The 17279-nt window shown below is 40.0% G+C and overlaps 1 protein-coding gene and 1 long non-coding RNA gene across 6 annotated transcripts in view; both read right to left on the bottom strand.

Moving 5' to 3' along the window:
- Positions 1–4673, bottom strand: part of SMARCC1 (SWI/SNF related BAF chromatin remodeling complex subunit C1) — a 137324-nt gene extending 132651 nt beyond the window's left edge. For both annotated transcript variants that reach the window (XM_019723988.3, XM_019723987.3), the window contains exon 1: positions 4396–4673. In XM_019723988.3, coding sequence (XP_019579547.2) covers positions 4396–4590 — 195 coding nt within the window. In that variant the 5' untranslated portion in view covers positions 4591–4673. The remainder of the gene's footprint in view (positions 1–4395) is intronic.
- Positions 4674–6713: 2040 nt separating this feature from the next.
- Positions 6714–17251, bottom strand: LOC141567161 (uncharacterized). 4 transcript variants are annotated; one of them, XR_012489576.2, is made up of 3 exons: positions 15731–17251; positions 15330–15426; positions 6714–14468 (listed from the first exon to the last, which is right to left on the bottom strand). It is a non-coding gene; the product is annotated as an uncharacterized LOC141567161 (long non-coding RNA). The 4 variants fall into 4 exon arrangements; XR_016021248.1 differs by having other exon boundaries at positions 6714–15426; positions 15731–15932; positions 16092–17251; XR_016021250.1 differs by having other exon boundaries at positions 6714–15426; positions 15731–15932; positions 16614–17251.
- Positions 17252–17279: the final 28 nt, after the last annotated feature.

The following is a 17279-nucleotide window of genomic DNA, read 5'->3' as shown; positions in this document are numbered from 1 at the left end:
GCTACTCTTTTCCAATCACCCACAAAAATTATAAAACATGAAAATGTATGGAAGAGATGGCATTTTTAACTCATGTATGAAATTTGAAATTAATGTATTAGTGTGAACATATTATACCTTGTACCCACTCAAAAGGCAGCCAGCCACTGTATGACTTTTTAAATGGTTTTTAAATCAACTTTTAAACAATTTTTTAATAGTTACATTCTATTTAATCAATAAGAATGAAGCAGGCTGACCATGGGATATATGGCAAAAGTATCACTACAACCTCAAACTTCTATAACCCCATCTTTAAGGATTATCTCATTAGATTTAAACAGTCCTATAGGAGTCAGTCTTACTCCCTACTTACAAATGAAAAATTAAAACACAGAAATCAAGTGATCTGTTCAAGGACACCACCGATTAGCAGCCAAGAGTACTGAACTCACATCTTCCAACCAAATGTAATGTTCATCCCACTATCTCATATTGATATAACAGAGTTTATTTCAAGTGCTTCCAAAAATATCACCTAAAACCTAAGTGCTTAACAGCTTTCAAAATACTGAATCCTGATTATGAAAAAAATGGATTACACAGACTATTTCAATCATAAATATTTTGTTTTGTTCAAAAAAGGTTCAAAACCATGTTTAACTTAAGACAATTCTTTAGTTTCAAAGTATTTTGATTATGAAAGTTAAGATATGTTTAGAAAGTTTTATCAATAAATCTGCTTTATATTACCTACGGCATTAATAAAAAAAAGTTTAACTTGTCCCTAAACAATCCTATTGCAGCAAACGTCCCATTAAGAAAAGGAACTTTCGGGGGCCAGCCCGGTGGCTCAGGCTGTTAGAGCTCCATGCTCCTAACTCCGAAGGCTGCCGGTTCGATCCCACATGGGCCAGTGGGCTCTCAACCACAAGGCTGCCAGTTCAACTCCTCGAGTCCCACAAGGGATGGTGGGCAGCGCCCCCTGCAACTAAGATTGAACACGGCACCTTGAGCTGAGCTGCCGCTGAGCTCCTGGATGGCTCAGTTGGTTGGAGCACGTTCTCTCAACCATAAGGTTGCCAGTTCAACTCCCCAAGGGATGGTGGGCTGTGCCCCCTGCAACTAGCAATGGCAACTGGACCTGGAGCTGAGCTGTGCCCTCCACAACTAAGACTGAAAGGACAACAACTTGAAGCTGAACAGCACCCTCTACAACTAAGATTGAAAGGACAACAACTTGACTTGGGAAAAAAAAAAAAAAAGTCCTGGAAGTACACACTGTTCCCCAATAAAGTCCTGTTCCCCTTCCCCAATAAAATCTTTTAAAAAAAAAAGTAACTTTCTTTAACTGTTAATTTACGTAAATAAAGGACATTGAAATGCCTTCCTTAAGCAATCTAGTCTATTTTAGTGATCAACCTTAAACCATTCTGGTATCTTAAATCTTATTTCAGGAATTAGACAAAACTTGGGAAGAGACTTAATGACTGGGAACTTAATGACTTACAGATCTACTTCACCGCCAAGGTACTCGTATCTGAGTTGCATCAATTTGAGATCAGGAAGGTTCTGAAAACCACTCAGAAACTATGAACAGAAGTACAGCTCTCTATCAAAGTCAGGACAAAATACATGTACACAAACACGAAGAAGGCAGCTTAGGTAGGTAACAAGCTTCTGCTCTGCTACGTGACTTAAAATGCTACCTCGGGCAAACAGTTATCCTCCCTGGGCTTCGGATTCCTCTTATCTAAAGTGGTCCCCTCCTCTGGACTTCTTTGGCCGACCAGAAGTTCACTCCTGTCAAAAAGTACTCACCTCCCTTCCGTGTTGCTAAGCCAAACGTATTTACAAAACCTAAATGAATAGGTTCCCAGACTAGTTCACCTTTTCATTCATTAAACAAATATTTACTGAGCATCTACTAAGGGCACTTAGAAAATGAAAATACAATGAAGTCTCTTCTAATTTGCAATCACCTGGGTAGGTGTCTATGTCTATCTTTTCCACATTGTGAGTTTCTTAAAGAGAAATGATGTGTAGCAAAAAAGAAAACGGGTTTGGAGCCAGGCAGGATTCACTGAATCCCAAATCTGCCACCTCTACCAGCAATCTTGGAGAAGTTACTTAAATCGGGAGCCTCAGGTTCCTTTCACGTGTAACATAAAGTTAATAATGTCTCTCATTCAGGACTGTTGTGAGGATTTAAGTGAGTTATGTTTTAAGTGCCTGGATATGGTAGATGCTCAGTTCACTGACTGCATGGATAGACCCATCAATAAAAAGGAGACTACCGATGTCATGCTTATTTCATCTCGTTGCTGAGATTGATCAATCTGAAACTTCAGTATTAAATGCAATAGAAAAGTTTAGTTAAAACCCATCAACGTGTACAAGTAGAGATACAGTGTGTACAAAAGCAGCAAAGAACCGTCTGGTTAATACTTTCACCACTCCAACAACACTCTCAGAAACTGATAGGATTCCGGCTGTCAGATTGAATTCTGAATCTGAGTAGATGCAAGAAATATAGTCTGGCTTTATGAAACCCTGAGAAATCAAACCTAACTTTGACTGTCTTAAGGCCTCAGGGATACTGAGCCAACATTAACCTGCTGGTTATCTAAGCCTCAAGCTGCTCTCTTAAGATTGGGATCCAACAGATGCACACGGACTTTGGAGAAGCAGAAATTATTTCCTTTTTTCTTTTCCCTTCCTTGATATTTGATTTTGTAAAACAGTCCTATGGGAGTCACAAAGGGATAATCCAAAAAAATATCACTCCTGAGTACTTTTCTTTGTTAAAGCTACTTTGATAAAGTAATACAATATTATATGTCAATTGTAACTCAGTAAAACTGGAGGAAAAAGATCCAAACTGTGGGAAAAAATAACTACGTTAAGGAACACTGAAATTAAGATCCAAAGCATTAGCTGAAGGAAACAGGATAAAATATATTCTCATTTTACACATATAGATACAGATATAGACTACATATATATTCAATTATCTTAGCCACTTCCAGAAGCTCTATTGCCTACACAAAAAAATGACCAATTTTAACTGTACAAGAGAGAACAATATTCTTGTCTACTTACATACAGATGAGAAAAATCAATCTACAATCCCAAATGTGACTCCAAAACTTCAGGGGGAAATAATCAAAGCATCTAAAAATATACTGTAAATAGTAATATATGTCTCTCACTTCCTAAAGCTTCAGATAAGAAATCGTCATTTCTGGAAGTACCACAGTGTAATGTCAACCGAACCCAAGATCCCTTGTTCATGCCTAAGGACTTCTCAAAGCCAACAGGCTTCACTCTGCTGTAGACCCCAAATGAACAGGTTTCTAGAGTACGTTATCTTTTCATTCATTCAACTAGTATTTACTAAGCAACTACTAAGGGCGAGACAATGAGTACCAACCATGTTCAAGGACACATTGTAGTGAACAGGCCTGATAAGCTCCTTGCCCCAGTGCTATGGTCTTCAATGGGGAAATACAGAACTGAAAAGGGTGTTACGGAAGCTTGGGGGCAGAGGGAGTATTTCTGGCTGCGTGCTTCATTACACCGTGTAAGGGAGTCATTCCTAAGTATTTACATAAAGGGGAAGTTAAAAAACATTTGTTATAATCAAGGGGTTAAGTCACAACTTTCAATATCATCGACTCGGTGGAACTTAAATCATAAAGGAAGGAGAAACAGAATGAAATGAAAAAAATAAAAAGTGGTACGAAGAAAATAAAGTTGACATGAAGTGGGGTGATCTAATATAAATGGGGCTCTCAGGGAAGGCCTCACTGAGAAACCCTCAAGTACAAGTGAACATTAACTCTTTTACTCCCTCTATGCATAACTAAAAATACTATATAGTAAAAAGTCAGTTTTTAATGCGAGTTCCCATCAATAGTATAATTCCTTACATTAACCGGCTGTTATTACCTTCCGAGTACAATCGTCCATGTTCCTTCTCTAGCAAATCAACAACAGGTAGTAAGACCTTAGTTACCTCACTTGACTTTGAAGACTAATCTCTAAACAAAACGAAGCTGCTTTTACACACTGGTTCAAGCTGTTTTTAACAATCATTGTTCACACACCTAATAGGGCAGCTAACAAAAGAGATTCACACCCTCCGGGCTGCTGAGCTCGACTGTTCCTGTTCGGGGACCAGGGGCTTCGCCCAGGATGCTTGAGCTCCAAAGAGCAGGGCCCTGAGAGTTCGGGGGAGACCCCCGCGCCCGCGGGCCTCGAGAACGGACCGCGGGGGCGTGGCGAGCCCGGCGCCTGCCTTTGTTGTCCCTCGTGGCGCGCGGGGGGGAGGGGCAGCCCGAGGTCCGCGAGGCCAGTAGCCGCCCCCGGCCTCCGTCGCGTGGCCTCCTGGCTCCCACGGGCGCGCGAACCCACCTTCTTGTAGTGCTTGCCCAGCCAGACCCGCACCGAATCCAGCTGGGACACCGTCTCCGGGCTTTCCCAAAACTTGCTGGCCGGGCCCCCGTCCTTCCGCCGATAAACCGCCAGGCCCGCCGCCGCCGCCGCGCCTCCCGCACCAGCGGCGCCTGCCGCTGCCCCCGGCCCGCCGCCGCCCGCTGCCGTGGCCATCGTCGCCGTCCGTCGTGCCCACAGCCCGGCCCGCCCCGGCCCTCGCGGCGTTCCCCGTTCGCACCCGCGCGCGCGCGTAGCCGCCACCGCCGCCTCCCGGCCCCGCCCAGCCAACCCCCTTCCGGTGCGGATGGCTCGCCCCGCCCTTTTTCGGACCGGCGCCCTAACTGACGTATGCACGCGAGTACGCATGCGCAGCATTCGCGCCAAGGGCCTTCGGGTTTGTACCTCCTCCGACTTCTTCCGCCAGTTTAGGCTGGCTGCCCTCGTCTGCTACCCAGGCTCGGCCCTTGCGCGACTACCTCTTTCGTGGTTCCTTTGTCGGATCCTTATGCGGTCAGCAACTGCATGAAGGTTCTGTGTCATCGTTTGCCACCGCCGGAGAGAAAAGGGCTGGTGTGAGAAGTTCCGAAGGGAAAGCCCATTCAGGGTATCGCATGCTGGCGGAGGAACCCACTCGCAGGAATACGTGCCTGCCCCCGCTGGCTCTCAGACCCTCCACACACTTAAGTTGCCTCGTCAGCCTTTGTACACAACCGTCCCAGGGGACGACCACCAGGAGCTCTTTGGGTGCCAGCCACACCAGCTTATTCCTGCCTCTTGCACCAGTTGTTCCCACGACCAGCAGCTATTCCAGCGACCTGTGACACTTCCCCTCTAATTGTCACTTACGCGCTTTCAAATTCATAGCGTAAAAGTACTTCAGAAAAGCGATCCCTGACCATACACTCTTGAACAACTAATCATACTCAATTGACAGTCTCTGCGTAGCAGTCACCGCGACTTGGTATTTTTCTTAATAATCGTCTACATAAATTGTATGAGAATCTAGTCTTGACTTGTTGGGAACAGAGCCTGTTATCTAATAAACATTGTTCAATGAATATTTGATGAACGCATGAATGATCTACAGAGGTGGAAAGGTTTTACATTATTAACAAAGTATGATTGGCCATTATGGATTTATGAACATAACACTATATGACCCTACAACAGAAGGTGACTGAGAAAGTCTGGTGAGTTTTTGAGACCAACTTTTTTTTTTTTTTTTTAATTGGGGAATATTGGAGAACAGTGTGTTTCTCCAGGACCCATCAGCCCCAAGTCGTTGTCCTTCAATCTAGTTGTGGAGGACACATCTCAGCTCCAAGTCCAGTTGCCATTTTCAATCTTTAGTTGCAGAAGGCACAGCCCACCATCCCATTTGGAAATTGAACCTGCCACCTCATCATCGAGAGCCTGCGCTCTAACCAACTGAGCCAACTGAGCCATCTGGCGGCCCCTCCAGCTCAGCAGCAGCTGGTTGTCTTCAATCTAGTTGTGGAGGGCGCAGCTCACTGGTTCATGTGGGAATCGAACCGGGAACCGTTATTCAGAGGTTGTGCTCTAACCAACCGAGCCATCCGGCTGCCCGAGACCAACTTTTAAGAATGAATAGAATGTGATGGGAACGACATTTCAGATGCATGGAAACAACTAGAACAAAGCCATTAAAGTGTGAAAGCATGCTTGGTGGAACTTAAACACATGGGATGGAAGCAGAGATTTTGCTTGTAGCAGTGAATTTTGACTTTATCCTGTAAAAATTGGGAAACCAACTTGAACAGAGAATGACATGATCAGATTTACAGATTAGGAAGATAGCAATTGCAACAGTGAATGATAGCTCAGAGGAAAAAACACTGGAGAAAAGGTGACCCGATAAATAGGCTAGGAATGAGAAGCAATGAGATCAAAATACGAGTAAGACATGGATCATGCCCTTTAAGGGCTCAGACTTTAGAAATGATAATAGCTGGTGTTTATGGTGCATTTCTGTGTGGTGCTTTGTGCCAAGTACACCTACATTCCCACAGATTAGGATATTGAGGCAGAGAGAGGTTAAGTACCTGGCTAACAAATACATATTAGAGTCAGGTTTTTGAACCCAGGAATTAGGCCCTGGAGTACTACTTCCCCCTCTTCCCAAGTACAATGTGTTTTCAGTAACAGCATGTGAGTACAGCAGAGAAAACGCACTGGAGTAGTTCTGAAAGCTGTTTCATTTGCTGGAGTCATAGGGAAGTTGGTTCTTCCAGGGCAGTGGTATTTCCAACTTTATGCTCAAATAACTTCTAAAATAATTTGGAAAACCATACACCTTTTTTATTAGAAAAATATCTAAAAATTTTCATCAAAAATTAAATCATTGAAGAGCACATTATAAAAATAGACATTTTAAATAAAATGGTTACATCACTTTTTAAGTTATTTTTAAGTAATCTCAAACTTACAAAAAGTTGCAAGTATAGTACAAAGAAGTTTTTCTGTTCTTGAACTATGACAGTATATTGCTGATATCATGCCCATCACTCAAACATCTGTGTTTCCTACAGACAAGTATATTCTTTTACAAAATAATCACAATAACATTAAAACTGTCCTCAGACCCCATTCAAGTTTTTCTTGTTGCTCCTAGAAGCTCCCTTGCAGCAAAGATTCCAGATCAGAATCATGCATTGCATTAGGTCAAGTTTCAAGTCTCTTTCAATCTGGACAGGTCCCTAGACTTTAACTTTCACAACATTGACAACTTTGAAGATTACAACCCATTATTTTGTAGGATGTTCCTCAGTTTGAATTTGGCTGATATTCTTCATACTGTGTTCTTTTCATTTCATACAATCAAGTGGCTCATGATTTCATTTTTTTTTAAATTTTTTTAATTAAAGTTTATTGGGGTGACAATTGTTAGTAAAGTTACATAGATTTCAGGTGTGCAATTCTGTATTACATCATCTATAAATCCCATTGTGTGTTCACCAACCAGAGTTAGTTCTCCTTCCATCCCCATATATTTGTATGACCTCATTTCTTCCATTACTCTGATGACTTGGTTAAGAGAGTAATTGCCAGGCTTCTCTACTGTGAAGTTATCATTTATGCCTCTGTAATTAATTGGTATTTTCTGGGGAGGTATTTTGAAAGTATGTAAATATCCCATTCCTCCTTTAAATTTCCATTTATTTTTATCAGACAAACCCAAATGGCTCCAAACTTGACTAAATGCAAACTTGACTAAATGTAACTTCCTTCTCTAACAATTAAAAATCTGGCTGCTATTATCCTTACTATATTTACTTATTATAACAGTTCACCTATTGTAACCGATGTACATGCTGAGCTACCCTCCCAGGTAGGGACTGGCTCCTACACGGGAATGCTAACCCATCCTAATATGCTTACATCTACCTTGCTCTACTCCACCTAGTGCCTTTAAGACTGAGTTATTTGAGAAGAGATAGTCGGGAAATAATAGCAAAAGCAAGAAGACGTCACTCTAAAACCTACTGAAGTCTAAATATGTAATAATTTGTTGGCCATGATAAAATACACCTTATCTCTTAGCCACAATAAAATACATTCAATCTCTTAGCATAGGAGTGCAATACCATCAAAATTACTGTCAAAGCACAAATTATACAAAGTAAACTTAATAATCAATGGGGAAAATTACAATTATTCCATGGCCTTTAAATTTTTTTAATCAAAACATTAAAAACCCAATCGGTTATCAGTATATAAGGAAATGGATATAGTAAAATTAAATTTATTTAGTACATTATAATTTAAAACATTAGAAACATTGAGAATTAAAGTGGGGTTTTTTTGGTGAAAAAATTAACAATAGTTTGAATGTCTCATTATATAACTTATGAGCAAGGCTTTTTTTGTTTGGGCTTGTCAAACTCTCATACCCCTTTCTAAATTTTGATCAGCTTCCAACATTTTGTACTTTGCACTTGTAATGTGAAGCTTTTTACAGGTATCATCTCCTCTGAGATGTCTTCATCACTTTTTTTCACAGTTTCCTCATTTATGTGGATGTTTGGCTTCACTAAGTTCCTCTGGCTGTATATCTTGAGTCTCTTAAAGAATAATCAGTGTCAACATTCCTATGGTCAGCTGTTTCTTCTCTAATACTGTTTACACTTGATTTGAATTTCACTTCATAGCAACAGAATAAAACACAAAAATCACATGACCATCTCAATAGGTGCAGGAAAAAAGACAAAAAAAAGTTTGACAAAATCCAGTACTTTTCATGATAAAAACACAGAACAAATTTGAAATAGAAAGGAATTTTCTCAACCTGACATTGAGAACTCCTGGGCATCAGTGAAAACTCTATCACTAACATCATGCTTAATGGTGAAAGACTGAATGCTTTCCCCCTAACATCAGGAACAAAGGTATCTGCTCTTACCACTTCTATCCAGCGGTGTACTGGAGGTTCTAGGCAGGGCAATTAGGAAAAAATAAATAAATAAATAAAAGGCATTCAAAGTGGAATGTAAGTAAAATGATCTCTATTTGCAGATGACATGAACTTTATATGTAAATTCCTAAGCAAGCCACTAAAAAAATCCCATTAAAACTAATAAATGAGTTCAACAAGGTTGGAAGAGAAAAAATCAGTATACAAATATAGGCATACTTCAGAGATATTGCAGGTTCAGTTCTAGAACACTGCAATAAAGTGAGTATCACAATAAAACAAGACTTAATCTTTTTGCTGGTGGAGGATCTTGCCTTCAATTTGTAAAAACACACAACATCTGTGAGAACAAAGTGACGTACAATAAAATCAGGTGTGCCTGTATCAATTGAATTTCTACATACTTGGAATAAACAATCTGAAAATGAAATTAAGAAAACAATTGCATTCTCAATAGCATCAAAAAGAATAAAATATTAGGAATAAATTTAACAAAAAAATGTAACTCTAGTACTCTGAAAAATACACCATATTATTGAAAGAAACTAGATATAAATAAATGGAAAAAATCTTGTTTATGGATCAGAAGATTTAACATCTTTAAAGTGACAAAACTCCCCAAACTGATCTACAGATTCAATGCAACTGCTATCAAAATCCCAACTGACTTCTTTGTATAAATGGATAAGCAGATTCTAAAGTGTATATGGAATTGCAAAAGACCCAGAATAACCAACTTAACTTTTCAAATCCTGAAAAGAACAAAATGGGAGAACTCATATTGCCTGATTTTGAAAGTCACTACACAGCAATGGTAATAAAGACAGTTGTGGTGCTGACACTGGGGAGACATACGGGTCAGTGGACTAGAACTGAGAGTCCAGAAATAAACCCGTATATCTATGGCCAACCAGTTTTTGACAAGGCTGCCAAAATCATTCAATGAAGAAAGAATAGTCTTCAACAAATGGTGAGGAGAAAACTGGATAGCTACATGCAAAACAATGAAGTTGAACCTTTACCTCACATTAAATACAAAAGTTAACTCGCAATGTTCAAAGGCCAGAATGTAAGAGCTAAAACTACAAAATTCAGAAAACGAGGGCAAACCTTCATGGTTTAGATAAACAAACTGTGACACATACAATGGAATATTATTCCACTTTTATAAAGGTGATTCTGACACGGGCTACAACATGGATTTAAATCTTGAGGACATTATGCTAAGTGAAATAAGCCAGTCACAAAAAGACGAATACTATATGATTCCACTATACAAAGTACTTTGAGTAGTCAAAATCCTAACGACAGACAGTAGAATGTTGGTTGGGCCAAGGGCAAGGGCAAATTAGGAGTCATTGCTTAATGGATATAGAGTTTCAGTTTTATAAGATGAAAAGAGATATGGAGATGGATGGTGGTGATGGTTGTACAACATTATGAATATACTTAATACCATTGAACTGTATACTTAAAAATGGTTAAGATGGCTAAGTGAAAAAAGTCAGAGAAACACAAATACCATATGATCTCATTTATATGTGGAGTCAAAAAAACGAAACAGAAAAAAACCAAGCTCACAGATACAGAGAACAGATTGGTAGTTGCCAAAGGGGGTTGGGAGTTGGAGAAATGGATGAAGAGGATCAAAAGGTATGAATGCCCAGTTATAAAACAAACAAGTCATGGGGAATTAATGTACAGCATGGTGACTATAGTTAATAACACTATATTGCATATTTGAAAGTTGCTAAGAAAGTAGATCTGAAAAGTTCTCACAAGAAAAGTTTTTTGTCACTATGTAAGGTGACAAATGTTAACTAGATTTATTGTGGTGATCATTTCACAATATATACAAATATTGAATCCTTATGTTGTACACCTGAAATTAATATGTCAATTATACCCCAATAAAAAATTAAAAACAATGGTTAAGATGGTAAATTTTATGTTATGTGCATTTCACAATAAAAAAAATGGGGGAAGAAAGAGATAACCAAAAGGGGCTTCGATTATTGAACTTATTAGCTATAAGCCATAAAACTATTATGCTTATTTTCCCCCAGTTTTCTTGAGATATAATTGACATAATATTTATTAGTTTAAGATATACTATGCTTATTTTTAGACATTAAATACAAGTTTGAAAGTTTCACTGAGAAATTGGAAAACTATTAGAAGTGACAGCAGATTTGAAAAAGAGCCAAATAGAAAATATAATAACTGTAATTGAAAACTCTGTGGATATATTGGGCAGTAGATTAGACACAGCAAAAGAATCAGTGAACTAGGAAGATAAGTCAGAAAAAATAAGTTCAAAAAGACCAAAGAACGAGGGGAAAACAAGGGGGAGACAGGGTAAACAATAAGAACAGTGAAAAGTTCTAATATACATGTGATTGGAATCTCAAAGGATGAGCGAGTAGAGGCAATAACTGAAGAAATGATTTAGAATTCCCCAAAAATGATGACAGATATTCATAAATGCAAGAAGCCTAACAAACCCCAAGCATGACAAATAAAAAGAAATTCTCATTTAGACTCATTTTAGTAAAACTGTAGAAATTCTAGAAGATGTATTATTAGAGGAAAAATAACCGGATTTGTAAGAAGGAATAAAAAGCAAAGAAAGTGGTAGTAACTCTTAATATTAACTGTATAAAAGAAGAACGTCTTTGTGGTTTAAAGATAGAGAATTGAAATATTTAACAAAATAATGTGTAAGTTGTGAGTGGAGAAATGGTAGTATTCTAAGAAGGAAGGTAATGATATTACCATTAATATTTGATAAATTAATGATGTATTTAATTTCTAGTGAGCCATTAGCAGAGTAGAAACATTGCATATCACTCACAGTCGTACAGTGGGGGAAAAAATAGGCAACAAAAGAGTGGAATGGACTATAGGAAACAGAAAATACAAAACGGATGGTAGCTTCAGCCCAAAATGTATTAGTAATTGCATTAAACTTATTAGAACCAAAAGCCTTCACTTAAAAGACAAACACTTCACATTGGACTGGTTTGTTTTTTAACTACGTTTCTTTTTCTTCTTCCCCTTCCCTTACTGTCCTGAACAATTTGTTCCGAAAGCTATCAGATGAGGCATCTGTCCACAGGAAACGGGGTTGTGGTAGCCCAGGTATGATGTCACAGTCTAGGCCAGATGATAAGGGCAGCCACATAGTGGTTGAATGGCTGTCCGTTGTGGACTTTCACAGTCCAAGAGCAGTTAGGAGGGCATCCACATGGGGACAACCCAGCACACGGTGTCTGGTCCCAAATGCAGTGAGGTCGGTGCTCAGGATGCCGAGGGGCAACCTGGCATGGTGAGCCTAGGCAGGGTGAGAAGGGTTTTTCATCTGGGAGAGTCACCTTAGGCTTTTTCAGAGCCTAAGCAAGGTAAGGAAAGCCTCTACACAGAGAGAACAGCCTGACATGGGATGTCAGAGCTGGAAGGATTTTTAAATAGACTTCCAGGGGCTGTAGATAATTTGATTATCACAGATTAAAATTATCTAACTAGTTTATACAGATAAAAGACAAGATTTAAATTTCAGGAAAGAACTAGAAACTATTAAAAAAGGGCATAACAGATTTGAAAGGAAGCAAATAGAAATTCTAAAATTGAAATAAACAGTAATTGAAATTGATAACATGACGGTTTTAATAGCAAATTAGACACAGCTGTATGAAGTGCAAAAACAGAAGCAGAAAGAAACATGGACAAATAAAAATAGATCAAGATAGGGCCGCCCGGTGGCTCAGACAGTTAGAGCTCTGTGCTCCTAACTCTGAAGGCTGCCGGTTCGATTCCCACATGGGCCAGTGGGCTCTCAACCACAAGGTTGCCAGTTCAATTCCTCAAGTCCCTGCAACTAAGAATGAACACGGCACCTTGAGCTGAGCTGCCGCTAAGCTCCTGGATGGCTCAGTTGGTTGGAGCGCATCCTCTCCAACCACAAGGTTGCCGGTTCGACTCCCACAAGGGATGGTGGTGGGCTGTGCCCCCTGCAACTAGCCACGGCAACTGGACCTGGAGCTGAGCTGCGCCCTCCACAACTAAGACTGAAAGGACAACAACTTGACTTGGAAAAAAGGGACTGGAAGTACACACTGTTCCCCAATAAAGTCCTGTTACCCTTCCCCAATAAAATCTTTTTTAAAAAAATAAATAAAATGTAAAACTTGAATGCTCTAAATATAAAATCTCCCTCTCTCTTTCTCTCTCTCTTTAAAAAAAAAAAAGATAAAGATACATAAAGGATAAAGAAGTCATAATCCATATTTAGATTCCCAGAAAGAGAGAAGAGACTAACAGAATATTTGAAGAAATAATGGCTGATAATTTTCAAACACTTTATTTCCAACAATAATCCTAAATCAAGAAGACCACGAACCTCAAGAAGGAAAAAAAAAAGCCATATCTAAATACATCATAGTAAAAACTTTATGTGACTCCATTTCCTCTGTGATGGGCTGTGACAGTATCTTCCACAAACAAAATGTTTAGGAACTGTAATCCACATGGAAGTGATCACCCTCCAACCTCCCTGCCAACAACCAGGACTTCTGGCAATACTACACACAACAGGAATGACATTCATGATATAATATATCCTTGCTGTATACTTAGGAAGTTCATGCCTCCAGTAAGTACAGGAAGTGACTCTGACAAGTATCCTGAGGTTGCCATTTCTACACGGTTTTTTGAAAAGCGTTCTGCTTGACACAGATGGACTCAGGAAATAATGCACACTGATTACGTAAGTGTCGGAGACACTGAGTTCAAAGTTGCTCACCACTGTCAACTCTGGTTTCAGCTGTCTGCTTTATGGAATAGCCATAGTAAGTTGGACTTTCTTTTCCCGTGATAAATTATTAACAGAAGAACACCGAAAATCTCTTGAGGGCTCAGCATGTCCTAGACACTGTTAGGTGATAGGTATAAAGTAGTGAACAACACAGATCAAAATCCCTGCCCCATGAAGCAAGGCAGAGTGTAGTAGTAAGATATATACACAGTATGTCCTATTTTTCTCTTAGTAATGAGTTATTCACCCAGAATACAACATCTTTCCAATTCACTAGCCCCCTTTCCACTAAGACCTGTCTAGAGTTCATGATGTCTATGGAGTGTTTATTCAATAATTATACTTTTAATTTCTAGGGTTTCTAACCAGTTCTTTAAATATTTAGCTGTTATTATTTCTGACTTTTATTTCATAATTTCTGTTCTTTATAAATACATAGCCTTCATGTCTTTGAATATTCTAAACATATTTATTCTAGTTATAATCAAGTCGCTCCATTATTTTCATTTCAGTTGCAGTGAATTCATCTCTTGATGCTGATTTTGTCTTTCCTTTGCTTAGGTTTTCTTGTATGTTTTGAAGCTTACCTTACGAGTTCCTTGTGAATGGCAATTTTTTTCTCCCATATCTCTTCCTTCCTGATGGTTTTGTGGTAATCTCTACTCAATCCTCCAGGAAACCAGAAATAAGTCTTACATTAGTAACTTGAGACTTTGTTTCCACCATGAAATTTGGGAGATAGGAGACACAGGAACCACGTGAGAAGGTAGCTGGATTTAGGTCTGGATTCAAAGTTGTATCTGCTCCCTAAGTATACAATTTCATTTAACTATATATCTTCAGTTAGTTAACTATATATAACTGGAGCTTGTAACAACAGGCTTCATGAATGGATGGCCCGTAGTATTCGTTTTTTTTTATTCAATATCTATTAAATTTGGGGGGCCCATCAAAAGTCCTTACTGCAAACAGCAATCCTGGTCCCAGTTATGCATATTACATGAGGCACCCCCTCAATCATATTACATTATAGGCTATAACCTCCAGACTGCTTCTATCGGGTTTTGGATCCGTAGCCCAGCAAGTTTCCAGGTCTTTCTTTTTGGTCCACATAAATGTTTTACTTGTTTCCAAATATGGGTAATTTTAATCTTTTCTTATGAATTTTACCATGTGTTTGGAACAAAGGGAGTGGCATCAAGATCAATACTATCTTGACCAGAAGTCAGTTTCATTCATGTTTTTTAAAAAGTCTATATGTTGGTCCTTTGGCAGTACCACGGTTAACAGTGTTAGCTAAAAAGCAGCCTGGGAGCTATATATTTTCTTTCCAGTTATACCAATAAATATTGCATAATATTCAGAATAGGTGACTTGTATAATTTGGCCGATGACATAAACTAGAGTTTCTGTCAGAAATAACTGATTTTATAACAGTGTTTAATGCATACCAAAAAACGTGATACTCAGTTACCCAAATCCTCCTATTTCTGCAGAATGAGTAGGAGCCTGTCTGAAGTAGAGAAATTTCTAGATGGAGATGTTAGCAAAGAATGAAGTTTAGAGACTGGATACAGGAAAATAAGGCAATGATAAGGAAATGACCAGGAAACAAGAGGTGTAATATGTGGGACGGAAGGAAAAAGATAGATACCAACTAGCACTCACCTTAACATAAAGTGGATCATGTTCTCAGCCTCCCCGGACACAACTGTTCATTAAGAGTAGTTCAAGGCTCAAGAATAAGAGATCTTCAGAGAGAAAACTAAAAATATAAAATGTGCAAAAAGCTAAAGTATTTAAAATGCTCCACTTGCACCTCTTTTACAGTGCTTACTCTAGGTTTTTAAGACTTATTTACATGCTTTTCTCATCCCCTCTACCACATTAGAATTTCCTTTGGAGCGGAGATCCATATCACATATTTATAACTTAACACTCACAACAGCATTTCAAACATAGTCTGTATGAAGCTGAATCCATCATCTCCAACTCTTGGATCCCTTAATTTAAGAGCATAATCCTCCTAGTCACGCTGGTACAGATGTCAAAGTCATCGCTCCACACACCTGGGGTCACCAAGCAGCCTAGAACTCTTCATTCGTCCTCTGGTGCCCTTCTTTTCTGCCTTTTTCACAGCTGAGCATAGGTAGTTTTGAAGTCCTCATTACCATTCCTCTAATTATAGATCCTAGCTTCTGCTTTTCCAGCCAATTTTCCTAAAATTCATTATTTTGTTTCCTAAACGTAGTTCCTTTACTCTCCTTAGAACTGTAAAAAAAACAAAAAAAGATTACAAATAAAGTCAAAATTTCTTAGCGCAGCATTCCCCACTCTATTTTTTCTATTTTCTCAAAAACCTGTACACATAGCCAACCCTTTGGCCATACTGAACTACTGTATATCCTTAGCATTTGCCCCTTGTCCCACCTGGATTTCTTGGCTCACATAGTTTTCTCCTGGATGTTGCCATTCAGGAGTAAAGGCCTTTCTCTGAACCCCTGTAATACTTTATACTTCTTCTCCAGCATTTATCGCTTTGGATTTGCTTCACACGTTTTCATCTTCTCTAATAGGCCCTAAAGCCCCTTGAGGACAAGGTCCTCCACGCCTGCTTAGCAACCGCTATGTAGTTCACTCAAGCATCTGTCCAGGGATCATTCCTCACACACCACAGAGCCATGTCCTGCTCAGAATAGATAATTATTTGAATGAACGAATGGTGTTCCACGCCCAACACCCCACCATTCTGTCCACAGTAGAAAGAAAATAATAAATACTTGTTGAATTTGTTTGGACAAAAATGACGGGATATGGTACTGATTCTTCATATATCCTGAATGGCCACATCTTAAAACCATATTCTAGGTTTTTCCAGCAGTAAAATCCTGACCCAGCTTCCGAGTTTCCCATACTGAGTTGTCTTTTGAATATGGATTCCACCGAACTCACACAGAAGCCTCATCCAAAGGACTGCACCGTACATACAACAGGGACAATGCACTTTCTCACTTCTGAAGCGATGGGATGGGGGGGGGGCGGGGAGGAGGGAGGAGGACAGAGGGAGGGCGGGCCTCCCCGCGACCAGCAAGTGCCACCTAGGCCTTTCCCTAGCGTTGCATAATATATTCACAACGCGCGATCACGTTGATTTCATCCTCCTAACAATGTCTTGAGGCACAAATTCTCACCACCCTAAAGAAACGGAAGATCGGAAAGGAGATGGCGAAGAGAAGAGGCGTGGCAACAAGCTGTGGCGGGGTGGGCGGGTGGAAGCCCGGAGCCCAAGTTGGATTTCGTTCCCGGTTCAGCCCTGACCCGGCCTGTTTCCTTACTCGCACAGGGAAGCGCGGGGCGGGCGCGCAAAGGACACCTAAACCCTCCCGCTCTCATACTGCCGGATGCTGAGGCGCTGCGAGAGGATCGGCCGTACGCAGCCCCCCGGCGGCCCAAGCCAGCTTCCTCTGCGACCCCAGAGCTACACGCGCGCCCACACGTTCGCGACTCTGCCGGAAGTCCCGCCTGCGCCCGCTGCGGCCGCCCCCCATTGGGCCCTGCACTGGGGTCTAGCCGCGGGTTCGCCGACCGCCCGCGGTAGCCTCCAGCGGCTACTATGAG

The sequence above is a fragment of the Rhinolophus sinicus genome, chromosome 5 (genome assembly GCF_057876585.1).
Source record: "Rhinolophus sinicus isolate RSI-liver-muscle chromosome 5, RSI-T2T, whole genome shotgun sequence".
Taxonomy (NCBI): Eukaryota; Metazoa; Chordata; class Mammalia; order Chiroptera; family Rhinolophidae; genus Rhinolophus; species Rhinolophus sinicus.
The sequence above is the reverse complement of the archived record's forward strand: the minus strand, read 5'-3'. Positions and strand labels throughout refer to the sequence as shown.